Below are 19,623 nucleotides of genomic sequence, written 5' to 3'. Positions count from 1 at the left end.
ATGAAATAAAATTAGTGCCTATTTGATAGAGTTCATGTTTCTAATTCTTATTTAATCTGATTCTCTAATAAAGTGATTATGTGGCTGTTTTTTTTTATAATTCTCTAGGATAAACTCTATGCATGGATTGCTCTATACGGAAAGTAAATAAGAAGCTAGGTTTTTTCGCTCCCAGCATCTTAATTTATTTGAGAAAATCACTTCTTCTTTTTTCGAATAGTTCAGAAAATCACTTCTAGGAGTGACTCAATAAATCATTGTTTAGGAGGTGAATTAGAGTGAGACTCCTGTTTCCAATTCTCTAGAGAAAGTGATTATGTGATTATTCTATAATGATTCTGTAGTTTATGGTTCATGTTTTCGATTCTCTATGTGCAGTGGTTCTATGATTGTTCTTTAATAATTCTCTAGGATAGATTTATTTATGAACTGATTCCATATGGAAACTAAATCAGAAGAAGCTATTTTTTCAACTCTCAAGTCTCAACATCTTGATTCATTTTATAAAATCACTTCACAGAATCAGCCTAGGAGTGCTAGAGTTCTCACTGCGCCTGAGAGGTTCTGTGGGAGGTGTGCCAAACATGTCCTCATCTCCTCCAATTATCCTAAGAATCACTTTATGTATATAATCACTTCTCTTAAAGAACTAGAAGCAATAGCTCTACCAAACAAGCCCTAGTGATAAGTTGGAAAATTATGTGACATGGATGGTACACAGATAGATCAACACTCGTTAAAAGGTTTGGACCTCATTGAACCATTTAGTAGTATAGAGACCCATATAAGCATTAATTGTTCACAGAACCCGAACAAGTTTATACTTTAAAGACCGCCAGTGCACTTTAGTCTCTTTAATACTCCCTCCGTCCCAAAACAACGTTTAATTTGGAACGGAGGGAGTATATAATTTAATTCATGCAGGAATTTAGAACTCCCACATTCTAGGCGAGGCATGAAGCTGTGGGGAAACCCTAAACTAATCCAAAACTGCATTGGTTTCTGCCAAAACATTGCCACACTCCTAGAAGCTTCAGAAATTAAGTACAAATGCAACTAGAGTACCTTATGTGGAATGGGAACATACCTATAAAAAAACATCCACTGGGTCAAAGTAGAGGCGAACACCTGTGTGCCACAAAAATTCTATCAAAATACATAGAAGTTGCAAATTGTTCCAGTGTCATGCAAGGAAAGGGTGCAATACATTGCTCTGTTCAAGATTATCTATGTCTAGTTTCATGATTATACAGACATGTATGCTTACATAACCAACACCTTTCAACTCATACTAGCATTCAAACCAAGTTTTGCTCCAAGTCATCAAGGCGAACAGATTTTGCCATCAAGCAGCCCTATGTGGCTAGGTATACTCATGTCACTATTATGCCATCAAGCAGCCCTATGTGGCTAGGTATACTCATGTCACTATTATTCTGAGACCCTTTGTGTTTGTAAATGAGAACGAAGATCAGAAACAAGTGAAGAAACTTCACAAATCATTTTTAAAAGATGTAAATGCACACAAAAGCTGTAAGTATAGTTGTTAGTAGGATAGATACTGCATTAATAGCATCATTGTCAAGGACAGTCATCCCAGAAATCTTTGTAACAGTAGGACCACTTTTGCTGACGACCTACAAAGGAGGAAAAAAGAAATTATAACATTATTATCGGATGGAAGTTGCAAGATAATATTTTGCTAAAAATTTCACTACATTCCAAACTAAATCAAACTTGTTAACATTTTACGGCAAAGGACCCTGTTTGCAGAAACATCAAATCCTGGCCTTCTACGCAACTAGTTTATATTTTGAAACATCCAATGATCCAAATGTACTTGTTATGATCCTTACAAATAACAGAACTGTTACCACTTAACAAACCTACTGAAGAAGTCCTATATGATATTCTACTTTGAACATGGTAATAAAATGAATAAATGTTTTTGTGTCCTTTGCAGTTATCACTGACTCAACATACTTCAGGTGTCCTAAAGCAGAAGAAGATTTCACAACTGATAAGTACTATCACAATGAACTAATGACCTCTAGATGCAATCTTCAATGAAAAAGCATGGCTTTTACAGACCATCTTTTTCCCCAATAGCATATTACAAAGGTGGCACAGCAAAAGTGTACCTTCTTCCGAACACTGCAGTATCCACTGAACTGAAGTGTAGCTCCCAGCAATGAATCAATTAGACTTCCAAGCAAACCAGCCGCAGCAGAGATGGGTAGTACTAGGAGCTGCTGGAGGGCCACATCAAAAGAACATTCAGCTGTCAACAGTCCAACAATAATGAAAGTGAGACCAATGAGCAGGCCTCCTCCGGTAGCAGCAAGAAGTCCTTGTAAGGTCACTCCACCATTTGTACCCTTCCTGACATGCTAATAAGTAATACTTTTATCAGCTCACAGGTAAACACCACAAAAGACTAATATACATTTGGGGAATACCCTACTCCCTTTGACTACAAATGTAAGTCATATTAACCTTCTCAATTCTTTAGTAGATGTAAGCCATCCAAGAAATTCTCGGCACCTTTTTCTTTCTTTCTTCCTTCATTGCCCAAGATAATTAATGCTACCACCCTCTGTATAAATAACCCATCTTTCCCAATGTAGTGCAAATGAAGGGCAACAAAGTCATTTGATCTACTTTCTTAATCCTTGTACACAAATCTAAAGTGACTTACATTTGGAATCAAATGGAGTAAAAATATAAAAAATTGGAAAATGAAACAGGAATATTCTGTGTGCTGACACAAACAATGGTAGTAGTCACAATCTATTGCATGGTGTAGGTAACATAGACATGACAAACATCCAACAACAAAGCCTTTCAGTCCCAAGGAAGAAGGCATATCATCCAACAATAGGCATCATGGTTTTTAAAGCGTTAAGGCGAGGCGAGGCAAGCCACCACTGCCTTATCGCCTAGGCGATGCCTAGGTGGGATAAGGCGGGCTAAGGCGACACCTTAGGTGAGGCGAGCCACCACCACCTTGTTGCCTAGGCGACGCCTTAAGGACGCCTTAAAAACACTGATAGGCATATGGCTAGAAACCTTGTTGCAACTTTTTTCCCTTGCTCATCTGATGTAAATAACGTTTTTTGCTCTTTAATATATAACCAGTAGGGGCGCGGCCCCTTTTGTTCCATAAAAAACATCTTCATCAATGTCCCCGTCTCTCTGTAGCATTGATCCCAAATATTGAAAGGTACACTTCTTGGAAACTACTTAACCTTCCAAAGTAACATCTCCATCCTCATGTGAGTCACATCTCATATATTCAGTTTTAGTTCTAACGAGTCTAAAAGCTTTGGACTCTAGAGCAATGTTTTAAATAGTTTAGCCTCTGGAGAAGCTCCGGGGCTAGGATAGTCACCGTTTAGCGCTAAACTATATTATCCGCTAATAGCCGCTATTAGCCGGCTAAAAAAGCTAAATGACCCCTCATTTAGCTTATAGCCCACTAATAGCAGCTCCTGACTCATGAGGAAGACAAGCAAGTTTCAACAATATTTCCCAGCCAGAAGTTTCTACAATACTTCCCAGCTGGAAGTTTCTAGTGTTTTTCCTTCTACCATTGTATTGCTCTTGCTTGTTTCGTTTGTATTGCAGTCAATGATGTGTGATAATTCAGAACCGAGATAGAGTATAATCCACTAAATTATGAGTTTTAACATGCATTTTTGTTAAACAGCTAAATGGGGCTATCTGAGGCTATAGCTGGCTATAGCTTTTTTAGCCTCTGAAAAACCCAGCCGCTAAAGGGCTTAGCCCTCTATTTAAAACATTGCTCTAGAGTCTCCAGTCCCGCCACTCTCCAGTTTCCTATTTAGTCCCGTACGGCTTTCATCAACTAGCACAACATCGTCCGCGAAAAGCATACACCAAGGGATATCCCCTTGTACGTCTTCCGTGAACTCATCCATCACCAAGGCAAATAGATAAAGGCTCAAAGCTGACCCTTGATGAATATCAGATATTTAAATATTCATCTATTCTACTTTGTACTCTTGTTAAATGTTAATGCTCATCTGTTCTACTTTGTACTCTTGTTTCCCTTTGCTAATGAATACCAGATATGCTTTGGAAAAAAATCATATGTCCTAGTACTATATTAGACACAATTTTCCAAAAACACAGTGAGACGGTACCTTACTGCCCTTAGGCCTCAAATTCATCTTCTTTACAGAACAGTATATTGGAATTAGTAATATATTCTATGTTTGGACGTCCAACCCACTAGAACACACACAGCTTACAGCCTTACAGCTTAAAATCACGAAAGTGGACAAGGTCTGTGGTTTTCAATTCCATGTTTGTACATTTGGAGAAAGGTTTCACATTATTGCTTAGGAAAGCTACACATTGTGCATCAATACTGTATTAGGCCAGGTAGGCATATTGTATGCTTTCCTGATGAGAATGTGATAAATCTTATTGATTTGCCTACTGTGTTGACTCAGTTCTTATGTTAGTTCAATACCACGAACAGTATGGATGTGGCCAGATGGGTATCAATACCATGACCTTATACATTTCAGATCATTTGACTGGAACCTAAATGTGCTGGCATTGTCCAGTCAAATTGGCTAAGGGCAGATTAGGAAAAGTAGCCTAATCTTGCAGCCTGGTCAAACATATAGAGAATTACATATAAAATCATGACTGAAGAGAACACATGGACCCCATCAGTAACTCAGTATCTCCTATTGCATGGAAAAGAACACTTACCTTCAGAGTTGTAATAAGCCGTGGTTGTTCATTACTAAGCACACCAATTTCGGACGACCAAGTATCTCCATTGCAGCAACAGTAGTGGCCAATAATACCACCCATAATACCAGTTATAATCTTTGAGCCATTTGAGTCCAAGCACTGATCTTGCCCTCCAGTTATTATTTCAAATATCACAACTAGTATAGTGGCAATTGTGCTATTTGCTAGTACTTGGATCCTGTAAGATGTAAAGTGAATAATAAGAAACAACAGAAAATTTAAGTTGACAAAACAGCAGCTGCTGTGAATTGTGATATATCTTTGATGGTGTGTGATGACATCCACAAGATATTTTTTGGGCATCTTCTGTGTATATATTTTTTGAACTGAGCAAAGACTATTATCACTTTGAGTATAGTTCCAAGGAAAAAGATTAAGTAACACATAATAAAATCTGATGTAATTGCATCAAAGCATTTAAACATGTAAGAATTTTAGGGAATTTCCCTTGAATTTATAACACTTTGACTTTGGTTGGAACCGCAATTGCTATTCCACTGTATGCAAGCTGACAGCAGCATGAAAGTGGTAACTCTGAATAAAGACTTGCACACAACTGAGAGAAGGCATATACATGGTAACCATGTGAGACGCATTTCCAATCATTAGGTTCCTTTTTTTTCCTTTCATTTTGCTAGACGTGGTAAGGCCAATCTTGAGCAGTGCTTAATCAACTGTTACTTTATTATAAACTGGTATATAGTTCACCAATTTGTGGTTGCATCTTTATATCTCTCAGTTGAACACTGAACATTCTTTCTTTTTCCTAGCATCATTCACTAAATACTTAGAATTTCTACAGCAATTATTGTGAGAACGTACACGGAAATGGTGGCACAGACAGAGAAGGGATCTGTCTGAGTTGTGAAATGTCAAAGCCTAGCTCAAGTGTTCAACAGACAGTAGATTTTTTTGGTGGGATTCGCTGCTCCACAAAACAGAGAGCGTTGCTTACCAGTTGCGTTGACCGCCCTCCTTAAACTCCTCCTCGACACGGCGCTTGCGGTCCTCCCCGATCTTGGTGAGCTTGGACGAGGATAAGAAGAAGGCCAGCAGCACCGCGCCGTACCTGTAGCCGCAGGCGATGTGGACCGCCATGACGACGAAGCCGGCGATCCCGCCCGAGGCGTCCAGGGAGCGCCGGCGGACCGCGCGCGCTGCGATGGCGGCCGCCAGCAACACGCCGACGGCCGACCGGACTACGAGGGAGGAGGAGAAGGCGGCAGGGATCACCATGGCGTGGACGCCCGGTGCCGCGCGGGGTCAGCACTCAGCTGCAGTCTGCGACCGGACCACGAGGAGCCGCCGGTGGAGCGAATTTTGGGGGAGTTGGGATTGTGACTTGTGAGTTGGGATTATCGAAGGGCAAAAATGGCGTTCACGCCACGTGCCATAGAAAACCATGCTTTATTTCCCAATCAAACAGGTATGCAAATATAAATTCTGGATAAGAATACTCTTACCTCTTTAGAGCAACATTTCAACGACAATACCTGAGCATGATAGGAAACATTTCGGCTCGGCAGCATAGCAGGGAAATATTTTCAACGGCATAACAGATTGATTTTTAAAAGCATTTCACCATAAAATAGGTCCAAATTAAAGAAGCAAGTCCAACAAAACAAAATAGCATGTTTCAGCCATATTAGGCTATCTAGTACAGTGCCAGATCCATATATCACAGGAACATGGTTTGGACAACAACATTACAGGGGCGTTTGGCAGCACTCCACCTCATAAAAACCAGCTCCACTCCACCAACTTCACACTTTTCCAGCTCCACTCCACCAACTCCGGAAAAACATGGAGCTGTTGTATGTGTTTGGCAGATTGTAGTGCTCCAGCTCGAGAAATATGAGGATTTGGTGTGCATTATCTATTATACCGTTGTGTTGTGGGATCCACGCGTCATTGTCTATTGGAGTTCTCCCCGCGGGCAGCAAGGCGCACCCCCTTCCCTTCCATGCTTGATCCTGTCAATGATGCTAGCGTCGGTCTCTACAGCGAGGTCCCGCGACCTGTAGCCTCGGCGCCAGCGAACCCGCTGCTGACCCCCACGCCGGCCGCCACCCCGGTCCTGCTGTCAAAGCCGCCGCCGGCGACGCCTCCCCCTGTCATGACGCCACCTCCCTCCACGTAGCCGCCACCCACACCACCCGCGGTGCTCCCACCCATCGAGGTGCCTCTGCCGACGGCCATGCCCCCGGTCGAGGCGCCCACGATGCTGCCCTTCATGCTGCCCGCGCCTGTGACCGAGGCGCCCATGACGCTGCTGCCGGCCGAGGCACCGTCCAAGGGCAAGAACAAGCACAAGAGGAAGAGGAAGCAGCACGGCAAGAAGGAGGCCCTCGCGGAGGCGCCACAGCCACTGATCTCAAGGACGTGCCCGGCCCTGCGCCGTCGGTGTTCGACGTGGTAATGCACGGATCATGACGCGACATGGGGTGCACAGATGCCGGCAGCCATTTTCGCCGGAGATTGGGGCCGACGGCACCTAATCCACAGGCGACGGCGCTAGCTCGAGGAGGAGGCGACGGGAGGATGGTGTTTTGTTTTATTTCGTGAATCGGTATGTTGTGTAACGAGAGGCAAAGGTGGGTAAATAACCCCGAACTCTACGAGGAAGTCTGAAACTAATGTTTTTGGAGCACTCCCTGAGTTACTCAAGGAAAAATGTGGATCTGACACCTAGCTCCACATTTTTTTTGGAACTAGACGTGTTTGGTAGGAAGTTTTGTGGAGTTGGTGGAGTGGAGCTGTTTTTTGTGAAGTAGAGTGCTGCCAAACACCCCTATAAGAATATGATACCAAATGGCCTAAGCTTTTTTTGGATTTCTTAGATCTGACAACCTTCAACTTCTTTAACTTTCACTTATCATGGACAGGATCCGGAGATAGAGTAAGACATTGAACAGGTTCTACAAGTCCCAGCATCCTCTATGGCTGCAAATGTATATAGAGTTGTGTCAAATAAATAGAGTCGATAAGCATGTAGGCATAAAGATTGAATGTGCAATACCTTCTTGTGAGAGTGCTTGGTGTAGAAACAGAGATGATGGCTCTAGTTGGTGTAGATGATTCAAATTTTAGCAACTTCCTTGACATACTATAAATGTAGAAACATGCAAAATTAATTATTGCGATTTTAACAAGACAATGGTTCAAGAAATTGCAAGACCTTATCACAAGGCTTGGTGTAGAAACAAAGCTGATTTCTCTATATGGTGTAGCACTCTAAATGGTTCATATGTGAGATATGCGCAATTTAAGTGAAATTTTTATAAAGTTTGAGTTGAAAGCTTACAATGGGTCAGCAAATGATAGTTGTTCATGTGGTGGTTCAGTAGCACTGGATGGCACTATTGTGCTATTTTTCTTGCCTCTATTTCTCTTAGGTTTTGGAGCGGCAGGTTGTGGTGCATCATAATCATAAACATGTTCGTTGCATGTTTTTTTCCATATGCTCAAGTTTTCGACACCTTTTGCATCTTGCAATTCTCTTCCCAAAGCCCACTTCGACCCTTTTGCACTTGATTTGGACCTTCTCTCCTTTGGTCTCCTTGTTGCCTTTTCAGAAGTGGAGACCACAACTTAACTTGAACCCATGATTAACTTGAGGTCACTGTTTACTACTCCCTTCGTCCTAAAATACTATTTATTTTAATTTTTTTAGATACATAACTTTTTCTATATATCTAGACATAGTGTATACCTAGATGCATATCAAAAGCTACGAATAGTAATTTGGGACAAAGGGAGTATCTGCCATTGGCTTCGCGGATTTTTCATAGGCTCTCTTGAACTTTGCCATAGAATAGTAGTCATGAATGTAGTCTTCAATATTAACTTGAACTAAGGTTATAATACAAAGTGCATGTGTACATGGCAGACCAGTAACTTACCAGCGCCTACATGTGCAGCGCCTACATGTGCACTTTCTCGCCTGAAGATCAATAGTACACCTCCAATAAAATAGATCCCTTGTAACACCTTCAATTTTACCTAACATTTCACCTTCTTTACCATCATCTTTGTGTGAGTACCTCCACATATATTTCAGCCCCATGCTCCTTGCATTGAGGGCCTTCATCACATTGGGCAGTATCTTATCTTAAGCTTCTAGTAAATTTTCTTCTCAAGAACATTTTCTCCACACATAACTATTTGATCCTATCCCTAAGATCAACTACATGCAGGGATTTCTCATGCTTAATCCAGGTGTTGAATGTTTCAGCTTTATGCACTCTTTATGCTCAACCCATTTCTGAAGACTTGAGTATCAACTAAATCAATTCCTTTGCCTGCACTTGTTGAGATCACTAGGCCTGAAGGTGATCTAATAGCTTGATGAAGTCTACTGAAAAATCATGGCCAATTTTCAGTTGTCTCTGATCCAAACACACCATAACACACTGGAAATATCTAATTATGCCCATCAATAGCAGTTTCAGATGCAAGCCAACTCTTCCATTTCCCAGTCAAATGGGTGGAGTCCACACCAAGAAAAGGCCTACAACCATTTAGAAAACCATCCGATTCACACAAGCTTTCAAGACAACAAACATTCCGGTAAATCCCTTCTTCTTCCCAACTTGCTCAAATTCTATATCCACCAAGTTTCCAGGATTGGTCTTCTCCATCTCAGCCTTGAAACTAAAAATGTGCTCAAAGCTTTCATCCCACTTCCCTTTGAGTTGTTACAAAGCCATATTTCTTCCATCCCACACTACCTAATATGACAACTTCAGGTGATACTATTTTTCCAATCTTTTCTGCAGTGCTTTTGCCCCAATTGTAGGGTACTTTGCAATCTAATTAAGAATATTATCCCTAACCCAACGATTAGTTGCCATGCTGTTCTTCTCAACTATTCATGTGCCTTGACAAGTGTGTGGATTAGGTATCTTCTTTATCCAGAGAAAATAAAATAAAATAATAAGTATAAATCATTATAGAAAAATGCACATGCTCATAAAAATTAATGCAAGTTCATCTGTACCTCCAAGTTCTTCCATCTTGCAATTGTAAAGCATGTATCCACCACTTGCAGCGTGCATCTTTGCAATACCCTCTATACCTTGTTGAATCAGAATAGGGAGCTGCAATTTCATATTCACCCTTTATTGCATATTGCCTAATAGCCTCCGTAAAAGTATCACCATCCCCAAAAGTTATAACAACTGCTATTGTTGGATTCTCTAAATCAATTGCATGGATAAATGTCTCACAACCCAATGCATCATCCATGACTAAGTCATCCTCCAAGCCAACACACTCTACATTACTCCAAGCAATATGTACATAATCAGATGAATCAGAAAGTAAAGGTTTGAAATGATCCTCATCATCCAAAACAACATACTCTACATCATCGCCCACCCAAGGCACTTCAACATTGTTTTGAGCTGGAGGCTCTACAAGAGATGGTACAATTTCAAGTGAAGGCTGTGCAATTTGGTTGGTTGCTTCCCTGAAACACACAAGGCATGCTCTGTTGCCGTCCAATTTCTTCAATGGAATCAGAATCATCCTTTTTCATAACAAACACTTGCAATGAGAGCCTTCTTATCTCCCAATACATGTCAATCGCCAATTTCTGGTCAGAATCAATCTCTTCATAGATATGTTTCATTTTATCCCAATAGGTGACATGCAACTTGTGTCAAGACTCTAGCTTACTTTCTGCGACAATTCCAACTAGCGAATCATTCCAATTTGTGCTATCCCTGTCTAAAATACATGGAATATTACAAGGATCACAATACATACGACTGCCATCATCACTCAGTTTCACATAAGCACCTACACGCATAGCAATCCTGTAGGCCGAATCAGCATCCATCCTACACAGACATGGCACAAATTGGAGTGGAATAAACACACAATAAGCTTTACTACATTTGTAAATACGAGCCCAAGTTAGCACTAACCCTAGGAGAAATTGGAAGAACACTTACCCACGGGAACCCTGAAACATAAGCCTAATCCTACAGGAAAAATAGAAGCAAAAAAAATCAAACCAACGAGCTAGAAGAATTGATTATAAAGGACTACAAAACAAGTATTTATAATGAAAGGACATATATGGATAGAAATAGGCTTGACAAGAAGTTGATTGTTGAGCCAAGGATATAGTTATGTCCTTATATGGGATATCTAATATTTTACCATCCTTACGAGTAGCATGGTTGCGAATGCTCTTACATATTTTGCCGATGTGCCACCGTGGGTGCCGAGCAGCGGCTTACTGGTAAGTGGTAATCAACCTTCTACCCTTCTTCCTAATTTCCTCTACTTTTCTTCTCAATGGGGATTAAGACCGGCACTGCTGGTAATCAACCTTCTACCCTTCTTCCTAATTTCCTCTACTTTTCTTCTCAATGGGGATTGGGTGCTTGGGCCTTTCGTCGACAAGACTAAGTGAAGGCACAGGTGTATTCTGAAAGCTTGTGGCTCGTGCCTGCAGTTGAGTTGACTCAGCTGTCCGTGTGTTCCACGAGATGACATTATATTTCACCGAATCCTGATCCATCCAGGCATCCACTATCAGAAAACAAGCTCGTATAGGCCGATTAAGCGAGGGAATAATGTGGTCCCGCTGTTGCTTTCTTTTTGTTTGGCGTAGATAAACGCCACATGTCACGTGTTCACATTTTGTCTGCTGCTTCGCAGTTTTGTGGCCTCCCAATGCTCATCCGTTAGGTCGTCCGGGCCATGGCCCGCGTAGACAACGCTGTAGATGAGCAGCAGCAGCTAGCTGTAGATTTTTCGGCCAGAGGCGCTTACCAAGGCCTTGTTTAGTTCCCAATTTGGGAGTGGCAAAATTGGCATTTTGCCATAAATGCGTAACTGTAGCGTTTCGTTTGTATTTGTGAATTATTGTCCAAATATTGACTAATTAGGCTCAAAAGATTCGTCTCGTAAAGTACAACAAAACTGTGCAATTAGTTTTTTATTTCGTCTACATTTAGTACTCCATGCATGTACCACAAGTTTGATGTAATGGGGAATCTTCTTTTTGCATAGTGTTAAAGTTTGGAGTTTGGAGGGAACTAAACATGGCCAAGTAGTCAAGCCTCTTCGTTGTAAAGTCGGCCACTTGCACGGCTCGGCGCCACTGCTGCTGAATATTGTAGTTATACAATAATACAAACCTTGATTAATATAGTTTTAACTTCGCTGCTCGGTCCAAAACTACTCCCTAAACCAGATAGATTACATGGTTATATTTACTGTGCAGCAACCAGCAACGCTGGAGGAGGTTGCTAGGAAGTTTCGTTTGCACCCAGGGCCCTGTGTATAGGATCGGACTAGTCGAGGACAGAACGTTTAGCTGTGTGTTCATGCATCTCGCTGTGTGTTCAGCCGAGATACATGGCAGCAAGAAGAGAGACCCCACACACAATGAAACCCAGAGTGCTCAAAGCCGTTGCCACAGGCGACCTAGGCCTGCTGGAACAAGCTCTAGGCTTGAAGCCCTCACCGGCGACAGCTGAGCAGGGCGACCTGAGCTGCCTAGATGGCGTCACGGCAGGGGGCGGCTCGGCGCTCCACGTCGCCGCCAGCCGCGGGCACCTGGAGCTCGTCAAGATGGTCTGCGCTCAGGCCCCCTCGCTCATCAGGAGAAGGAACCATCTGGGCGACACAGCTCTGATCTGCGCCGCGAGGGCTGGCCACGCGGATGTGGCCGACTACCTCGCGGCGCGTGCTGTGGAGGAGAACGAGGACGGGAACCCCACGCTGAGGGCGACGAACTCGGGCGGGGAGACTGCGATGCACGAGGCGGTCAGGAATGGCCATGCCCTCGTCCTGGAGAAGCTCATGTCCAGGGATAGCGGCCTGGCCGGAGTGGTCGATGGGGATGGTGTGTCCCCGCTTTACTTGGCGGTTGCATCCAACCGGGCTGACATGGTCCGAGTCCTGATTAGGGAATCTCCCGACGGCGTGAAATCATCGGCGAGCTTCTCGGGGCCAGATGGGCAGACTGCATTGCATGCTGCGGTCTACGTCAGCAGAGGTAACTTCAAAACTTTCCATTGGAGCCATGGGCTTTGCGGTTCGTGCATACAAAAGCTAGTGCCCCATTTTCTGACAAAACATATTCTGTAAAAAAATAATCAAATTTACTATCTTTATTAAGCTAGTCTCTTCTTGGGACGGTCAGATCTGCATGAGAGCCAACTGAGATTGTTTAGTTGGATGATCCTGTTCTAATGAACAAAAATAACACTAACTGTTGACGAAAAGAGGTCCACTTACAACTAGAGAATCTTAAATAGAAAATATATTTTTTACGTATTACAAAATAGAAAAGGAAAAAAGAGGATGTGGGAAAAGAAAATGGGCTCTAAATACTACTGAACTCTTAGGTTCTTTCTTTCTTCTTGTCTTGAATACGTAGGAAGACTGCATATCATTTAATAAATAGTAGAAGAAAAAATTGTACAAGACTGAAGGCTTACAAAATATTACAACTTATGCACCATAGAATTTAGGAATGATATGAAAGGAAAACTAGAGAAAGGAAACAACCACCTAGAGCTTAATCCCAAGAACAGAACCCGCACTACTACAGAAAGCGGTATAACCGCCGGCCCCAAACCGGCCCATCGTATCCAATTCAGCAGTGATGGGTATCCCATCACCGCTGGTTCTGGAACCGGCAGTGATGCCGGATAAAAAAATAAAATAGATTCCCGGCCCCGTGTCCCGCCGACCGCCACGCCTTGTCCGCGCCCGTGACCCGCCGGCCACCCCTCGTCCCAGCCGACTGCCGCTCCTCGTCCCAGGAGAGGGGCAATAGAGGGAAGGAGGAAGAGGAGGAGGAGGAGGAGAGAGAGAGAGAGACGCACCTGGGATCTCATCACCGCTGCATCTCGCCACGCCGGATCTCATCGCCGCCATGCCGCGCCTCGCTGCATCCCACTAGCTGCCGCCGCCGCACCTTGCCCCGCCGCCACTCCTCGCCTCAGGCACGAGGTGAGGGGCAAGCGGAGGGGGGAGGAGAGGGGAGGTCGGGGAGGGAGAAGGAGGGGGTCCGCGGTGGTGGAGGGAGGGAGGAGAGGTAGAGGGGCCGGTGGAGGGAAGGGAGAGGGAGGGGTCATCAGCAGTGGAGGGGAGGGAGAGGGAGGGGTCGTCGCCGGCCGCTGGGGAGAGGTCGGGAAAGATGGAGGGAGAGGAGAAGAGGATAAGACGGGAAGAGAGGGAGGCGATGCGGGAGGGGGGGGGGAGAGGGCACTAGACGCACACGATAGGGGGGTGGACTCAACTAGATTAGATAAAAATTTCGGGTTCGTCTCCCCCTTCACCGCCGGTTTGTTATACAAGCAGGCGGTGATAGTATCACGCCGGCTCGTAATACAAACCGGTGGTGATGGTATATTTCATTGCCAGTTTGACGTCCCATAGCTTCATTTGCTATAGAATCGCTATATCACTACCGGTTTACCTAAAACCGGCAGTGATAGACCGTCTTGGATAGCAAATTCTGTAGTAGTGCCAGAGGCTGAAGCTCCTTGGCTCTAGTGGCACATCATAAGGTGGGCTCCTCCTTGACCGGCCACACAAATTTGTTCGCTTTTGGAGAGACAACATTAGAGACACAATGCAATCATTCGATGCTTCCAACATTCCCACGAAACAAGGATGCCTCCGTAGCAAATCATTGGATGTTAACTATCTACTTACTTGATGGAGAAACTCTGCCAGCTAGAGAAACATGTAGTTTTAGAGTTGGGTGGAATCCTCTTGAGCCCGTCCTATTGAAGAATAATGAACCAAACTTTCTAAGAAACAATGCAATAGACAAGAATTTGTATTTTGGTGCTCAAGGATCCGTGATTAAAAACATTAAATGCTAAAGGAAGATATAGATTTCAAGATCACTTAAAAACCTACGAGACCTACAAAGATTTAGAGATTTGGATCCCATTTGAGGTGTTTAAGATATTCAAGCAAAAAGGCCCAAGTTAACCAATGTTCAAGCTTATTGGAAATTCTTGATCTTCCTATACCCCAAATCCTCCATATATGAAGGTAAAATAAGTAACTAGATTCAAGAATGTATATATTTTGCTTAGCATTTAGTGCCTATGCTGGTTTAGGATTGCATTTGAAAATTAGAAAGTACATGCAATTCCTAGGTTAATTAGGTTTTCATACGGTAGGTTGGTTGTGTGTTAACTCTAACCCATGAACAATCTAGACACACTACTAAGAAAGTTGTACTGATTTTGCATTCTTTATCCTCTGATTTTCCTTTTCACATGTTGCCCTTTATTTTCTGGATTTTACCTATCCTAGAATTAACATGTACTTGGTAAGAATGGAACCTAAGAGCAAAACTTTGTATCAATAGAGATATAAATATATATAAAAGTTGTTGTGCACGTCTTGATAAGCTTGTATATTTCTATATATGGTAGAGCCTTTAGGTTTTTAAAGGGCCTAATTCACACTACTTGTTATCACTGCTTATAAGGCCTCTAGGTGAAACCTCTAGGTGAAGCCACCTAGGATCCTAGGTGGACACTCTAGAAAAAGAGAAAAATTCTAGAAATTCTCACAAAAAGCAAAACATCTAGCCATCAATCGGTAGACTCAAATTATCATAGCCATTGGATACGCCATTATGAAAATAGGCTAAAGTAACCCCTAAATCTATATCTAAATTACCCACCTCTACCATTATATAAAATAAACTAAGTAACCCCTTAATCTTCATACAAATTACCCACTTATGCCATTATAAATAATATTTAAAATAACCCCCTACATTTGAAACTAAATTGCCCACCACTAATACTTAAAAAATAACTTAAAGTAACCCTTAAATTTACATCTATATTACCCATATATGCCATTATTAAAAATAACATGAGGTAACCCTACATTTTAATACAAATCACCTTAATTAAAATATACACCAATATATGATTGTAAATTGTCCATGTCTTACACTATTGATATATGATATATAATTAAGGTATATAGGCATAATGTGTGTCACCATTTAAAAAGATATAGAGGAAGTGACGAGAATATAGATTTCTATGTTAAAATTATAGCTTAAATTTAAAGTCCATTAAATAAATTCAAGCGCATACCTGTGATGCAAAGTGAAAAGCTAAGGATTATAAATGTGGATAAAAATGTTATGCCTTAATTACTAACCAAAATCCATCACAATCAGATGAAGATTATAAGTATATATCTATATAGGTATTGTGTTTGAATATTTAATAAATGAGAAGTAGCTCAAGGTAACATTCTTGTAGCAATGTGGCCTTTTTTCATTGGAGACTCAACATTAGTTCTCATGAGACATGCCATAAAAAAGACAAATCATAAAAGTTCTCACAAAAATCAGAAACATTAAATATCAATTCTGTAAACTCTAATAAACCATAGTCATTGGTCCATTATATTTTCTTAAAAGTTACCCACCACTATCATTATGAAAAATATTCTAAAATAAATACTAAATATATATCTAAATTACCGAGCTATACCATTATAAAAAATAATCTAAAGTAACCTCATAATTTTCATCCAATTTACTCATGCATATCATTATAGAAGCATAACTTTAAATGCCATTCTAAATTTGTATCTAAGTTACCCACGTATAACGTTATTACCTAACATAAACACCTAAATCTTAATCTAATTATCTTCATGTGTATCATACAGAAATATCCAAAAGTAAACTAATATATGATTCTAAATTACCTATTTATGTCATTTCTAATATAGAAATACAAAGTTAAGGTATATAGGCATGATGAGTGTCACCATGTAGACCATTTATACATGAATGTGCGGAAGTGATGAAAAATATTGATTTTTGTGCTAAACACAATGTATGGAGGTGCGATTCATAATGAAAAAAGTGTGAATACGGATGAAAAAGTGTATAGAATAATTACTAATTAAAAATCAATCACAACTTGGAAAGATGAGTAATATGTTGAAGTATTGAAAAAAATAAGAGAGTAGTAGGTAAACAAATTTGATTATTAGCGAGAAATTTAATTACTAAATAATTTTTAAATACAATATCTTCTAAAAATATTGGCTAGTGCGGGAGCACGGGTTGATAGACTAGTGTGCTTAATTAGTGGCTGTTTGGATCACACAGATTAGAAGTAAGTTTCCATAGACAAGTTTAGATGCTTGCGATGTCTAGGAAAATTGGTTGAGTTTTTAATCAATTAGTATTTGTTTTACAGATTACTTCGCTTGGGCCACGTCAATTAAACAAACTTTTGCATATATGTAGTGCACCATTACATTGCACCAGATCTTCTTCCCTTCATTTTATTGAATCTAATCGGCATTAGCAAAACAGTAGCAGATCAAGATATTTTTTTATCATGTATCTAAGAGGAAAATGGCAGAAAAAAAATTAACAGGAGATACTGGAGTTGTATTCTGAAAATTAGGTAGAAGTGATTTTTTATAAGGCTCAATATTCGGGGTTCAGCAAAAAGAAAAGACAGGTCTTTTGTTATTCCCATTTTATGCTGTCTAGCCAAACAGAGTTTTAGGTGGTAAGGCCCAAATCTGATTTAGATAATAAATTTAATTTTGATAAAACTTGATATCCAAACAGCCCTTAAGGGTTTGGTTCTATGCACTGTGAGACTTGACTTGAGGAAGAAACATGCGCAACATTAAAACCAGACACTATGGAATAAAATGCACAAAAAAAAAATCTGGCATTGCATTGATTCTTCAACTACGATCCGTCCAACTCATCCAAAATTTTGGTCCCAAGCTTAGAGCTCATGGAAAACATAATATTTAGCACAAATAAAATCAGCATGTTCTGTGTTCCAGTGACCACTTTAGACTGTTGTAATTGAAGATGCCTTATGTAGACATGTGTCGTATCCACACATTAGTTCCAACTCCTTTGTTCTATTTTTTGTGGGCAGTTGAATTTTGTCAAATGTTAATTCTCTGGCAATAGGTGAATCCCTGCAACGTTGGGAACAAACACTTGCCAGCAAGGTCTACAATTATGGAAGAACTGCCCGTCACCATGGGACACTATTGGCTCAAAAACTTGAACCTGTGGAACTTCTATTGAGCAATAACAGCTCCCTTGCATACATTCAAGATAATGAGGGTCTATTTCCTATCCACATTGCCGCTATAATGGGCAACGTTAATATTGTCCGCAAATTCATTGAAATATGCCTGGACTATGATGAGTTGCTTGACAACAAACGCAGAAATATCCTACACTGCGCCGTTGAACATGGAAGGGTGATGTTGGTTCGGCACATATGTGGAAACCCAAAGTTCTTGAGGATGATGAATGCGAGGGATGGCGAAGGAAACACACCGCTACATCTGTCAGTAAAGCATGGGCAGGCAATGATCTTCTTCTTTCTTATGGTGGATCCTAGGGTGAATCTGGCCATTATGAACAACGAGGGATCAACACCTCTAGATGTTGCCTCGAATAAGATACAAAGTGATGATACATTATTGTCATCGGTAAGTTCCTCCATCGTGCATTCTGCTCTTTCAACATTTTATTTTGAAGAGGATTTCTAGGTTATAAACTCTTTTCTATTTCCCTTTGTCGTATAGTTGACGGACACTTCCATCATCATATGCTTAAATCTCTGTGGTGCCTACGGCAGCCCCTGCCACCTGGCTAAAAAATTGAAAGATAATCGGTGCTCGAAAGAAAAGAAGGAATCAAGCATTTACGCTAATGTGTCCCGGAACATGTTCAACAACTCTATATTTATTGGATTCAGTTCAGCACTCGCTGCTGCTTCTACACCACCTGGGGGTTACATTGCAGAAGGCGCGGATGCTGGTAAGCCAGTACACGGAGGGAGAACTTCTTTCTGGATATTCATGTTTGCAAACATCATGTCGTTCTTTCTCTCGATACCAACGATATCTCTGTTTGTGTTTACCAGACAAACAAGAGATCACCGGTTTTATCTTATTTTGTCTGCGACATTGTTTTTTGGAGCAGTTCTGTCCATGCTAATCACATCTGTGATGTCTGTATGGCTAACATTTGACCCTGAGAACAGGTGGGGCGAATATATTTTTGATCGGCTGGTGTCAGCTGATTTAGCAGTTGCTATAGTTCTACAGGTTGCCACGCTGTTGTGGACGAGCAAACACCGCTGGCAGGACATTTCTAAAGTAATAGTTCAAGCTATCCTGCTAATTCATGTGGTTCGAGCTTCAATCGGCACCGTGCAGCCCCTAGTTAAAAGCGTACTGGCTGGTCAACAAGAACCCTGCAGCTCGACTGGGTGTGTGATCCAAGATGATGCGGTTTTCTTATACCCTACTTGAGGTTCGTGAACTCTCTCTGCAGATCTGTGGAATTGTTCAGGGCATTTGGCTTTTATCAGCTAGAGTTGTTCTGTTAGTCAGTAAGATCTCTTCAACAATATCAGCTGTATAAGTGCTCTCGAACTGCTGCCAGACACCATGCCAAAGCTGTAGTTTGATACTGTAGTTTCTTTGTAACAGATTTTGTTTTTCAACAATAGTATTGAAATCATCTGATAGTGTGCAATGGATGCAAGGTTTTGTGTTTTCTTTTTCATGGCAGCGAAGCTGGGCTGTCAAGTTTGAATGTTTGATGATGTGTGCGTACTGAATCTCAGAGAATAAGGCACAGATACGGTGTAAAGTTTCCACTGCCTGTGCTGATCCGCACGCTGACTTGCTAGTGGAGCGTACAAGAACTCCTGATCTCCCGCGCACAAGTTGGAGGAATAGAGGCATTTTGCAGCAGTTTCTATATATATATCTTTGAGATGATGCTGATTTCTATTTGAACTTATT

The 19,623-nt window shown here is 41.4% G+C and overlaps 2 protein-coding genes and 1 pseudogene across 3 annotated transcripts; 1 reads left to right on the top strand and 2 right to left on the bottom strand.

Moving 5' to 3' along the window:
* Positions 1-1,133: 1,133 nt before the first annotated feature.
* Positions 1,134-6,139, bottom strand: LOC117849570 (protein PGR). Its single transcript, XM_034731158.2, has 4 exons — positions 5,747-6,139; positions 4,747-4,969; positions 2,142-2,390; positions 1,134-1,637 (listed from the first exon to the last, which is right to left on the bottom strand). The coding sequence occupies exons 1-4, from the start codon at positions 6,025-6,027 to the stop codon at positions 1,506-1,508; spliced, it is 885 nt and encodes a 294-aa protein (XP_034587049.1). The 5' UTR covers positions 6,028-6,139; the 3' UTR covers positions 1,134-1,505.
* A 1,547-nt stretch (positions 6,140-7,686) lies between these two features.
* On the bottom strand, positions 7,687-10,038 carry LOC117847991 (uncharacterized; annotated as a pseudogene).
* A 1,957-nt stretch (positions 10,039-11,995) lies between these two features.
* Positions 11,996-19,374, top strand: LOC117850268 (protein ACCELERATED CELL DEATH 6). Of its 2 annotated transcripts, XM_072292770.1 has the most exons (4): positions 11,996-12,808; positions 17,765-18,297; positions 18,394-18,628; positions 18,735-18,900. In XM_072292770.1, exons 1-4 carry the CDS (start codon positions 12,166-12,168, stop codon positions 18,806-18,808), a joined length of 1,485 nt encoding a protein of 494 aa, XP_072148871.1. In that variant the 5' UTR covers positions 11,996-12,165; the 3' UTR covers positions 18,809-18,900. The 2 variants fall into 2 exon arrangements, with proteins under 2 accessions (XP_072148871.1, XP_034587977.1); XM_034732086.2 differs by having other exon boundaries at positions 12,003-12,808; positions 18,394-19,374.
* Positions 19,375-19,623: the final 249 nt, after the last annotated feature.

The sequence above is a fragment of the Setaria viridis genome, chromosome 3 (assembly GCF_005286985.2).
Source record: "Setaria viridis chromosome 3, Setaria_viridis_v4.0, whole genome shotgun sequence".
Lineage (NCBI taxonomy): Eukaryota > Viridiplantae > Streptophyta > Magnoliopsida > Poales > Poaceae > Setaria > Setaria viridis.
Note: the sequence above shows the minus strand (reverse complement) of the source record. Positions and strands in the feature narration are given on the sequence as shown.

Excerpts from the sequence above, each read along its gene's own strand:
- LOC117850268 (XM_034732086.2), top strand. The coding sequence starts at position 12,166 with ATGGCAGCAAGAAGAGAGACCCCACACACAATGAAACCCAGAGTGCTC. Across the intron at positions 12,809-17,764 it reads TGCGGTCTACGTCAGCAGAG|GTGAATCCCTGCAACGTTGG; the intron begins GTAACTTCAAAA and ends CTCTGGCAATAG. Across the intron at positions 18,298-18,393 it reads ATGATACATTATTGTCATCG|TTGACGGACACTTCCATCAT; the intron begins GTAAGTTCCTCC and ends TTTGTCGTATAG.
- LOC117849570 (XM_034731158.2), bottom strand. The coding sequence starts at position 6,027 with ATGGTGATCCCTGCCGCCTTCTCCTCCTCCCTCGTAGTCCGGTCGGCC. Across the intron at positions 2,391-4,746 it reads GGCTTATTACAACTCTGAAG|CATGTCAGGAAGGGTACAAA; the intron begins GTAAGTGTTCTT and ends ATTACTTATTAG. Across the intron at positions 1,638-2,141 it reads ACTGCAGTGTTCGGAAGAAG|GTCGTCAGCAAAAGTGGTCC; the intron begins GTACACTTTTGC and ends CCTCCTTTGTAG.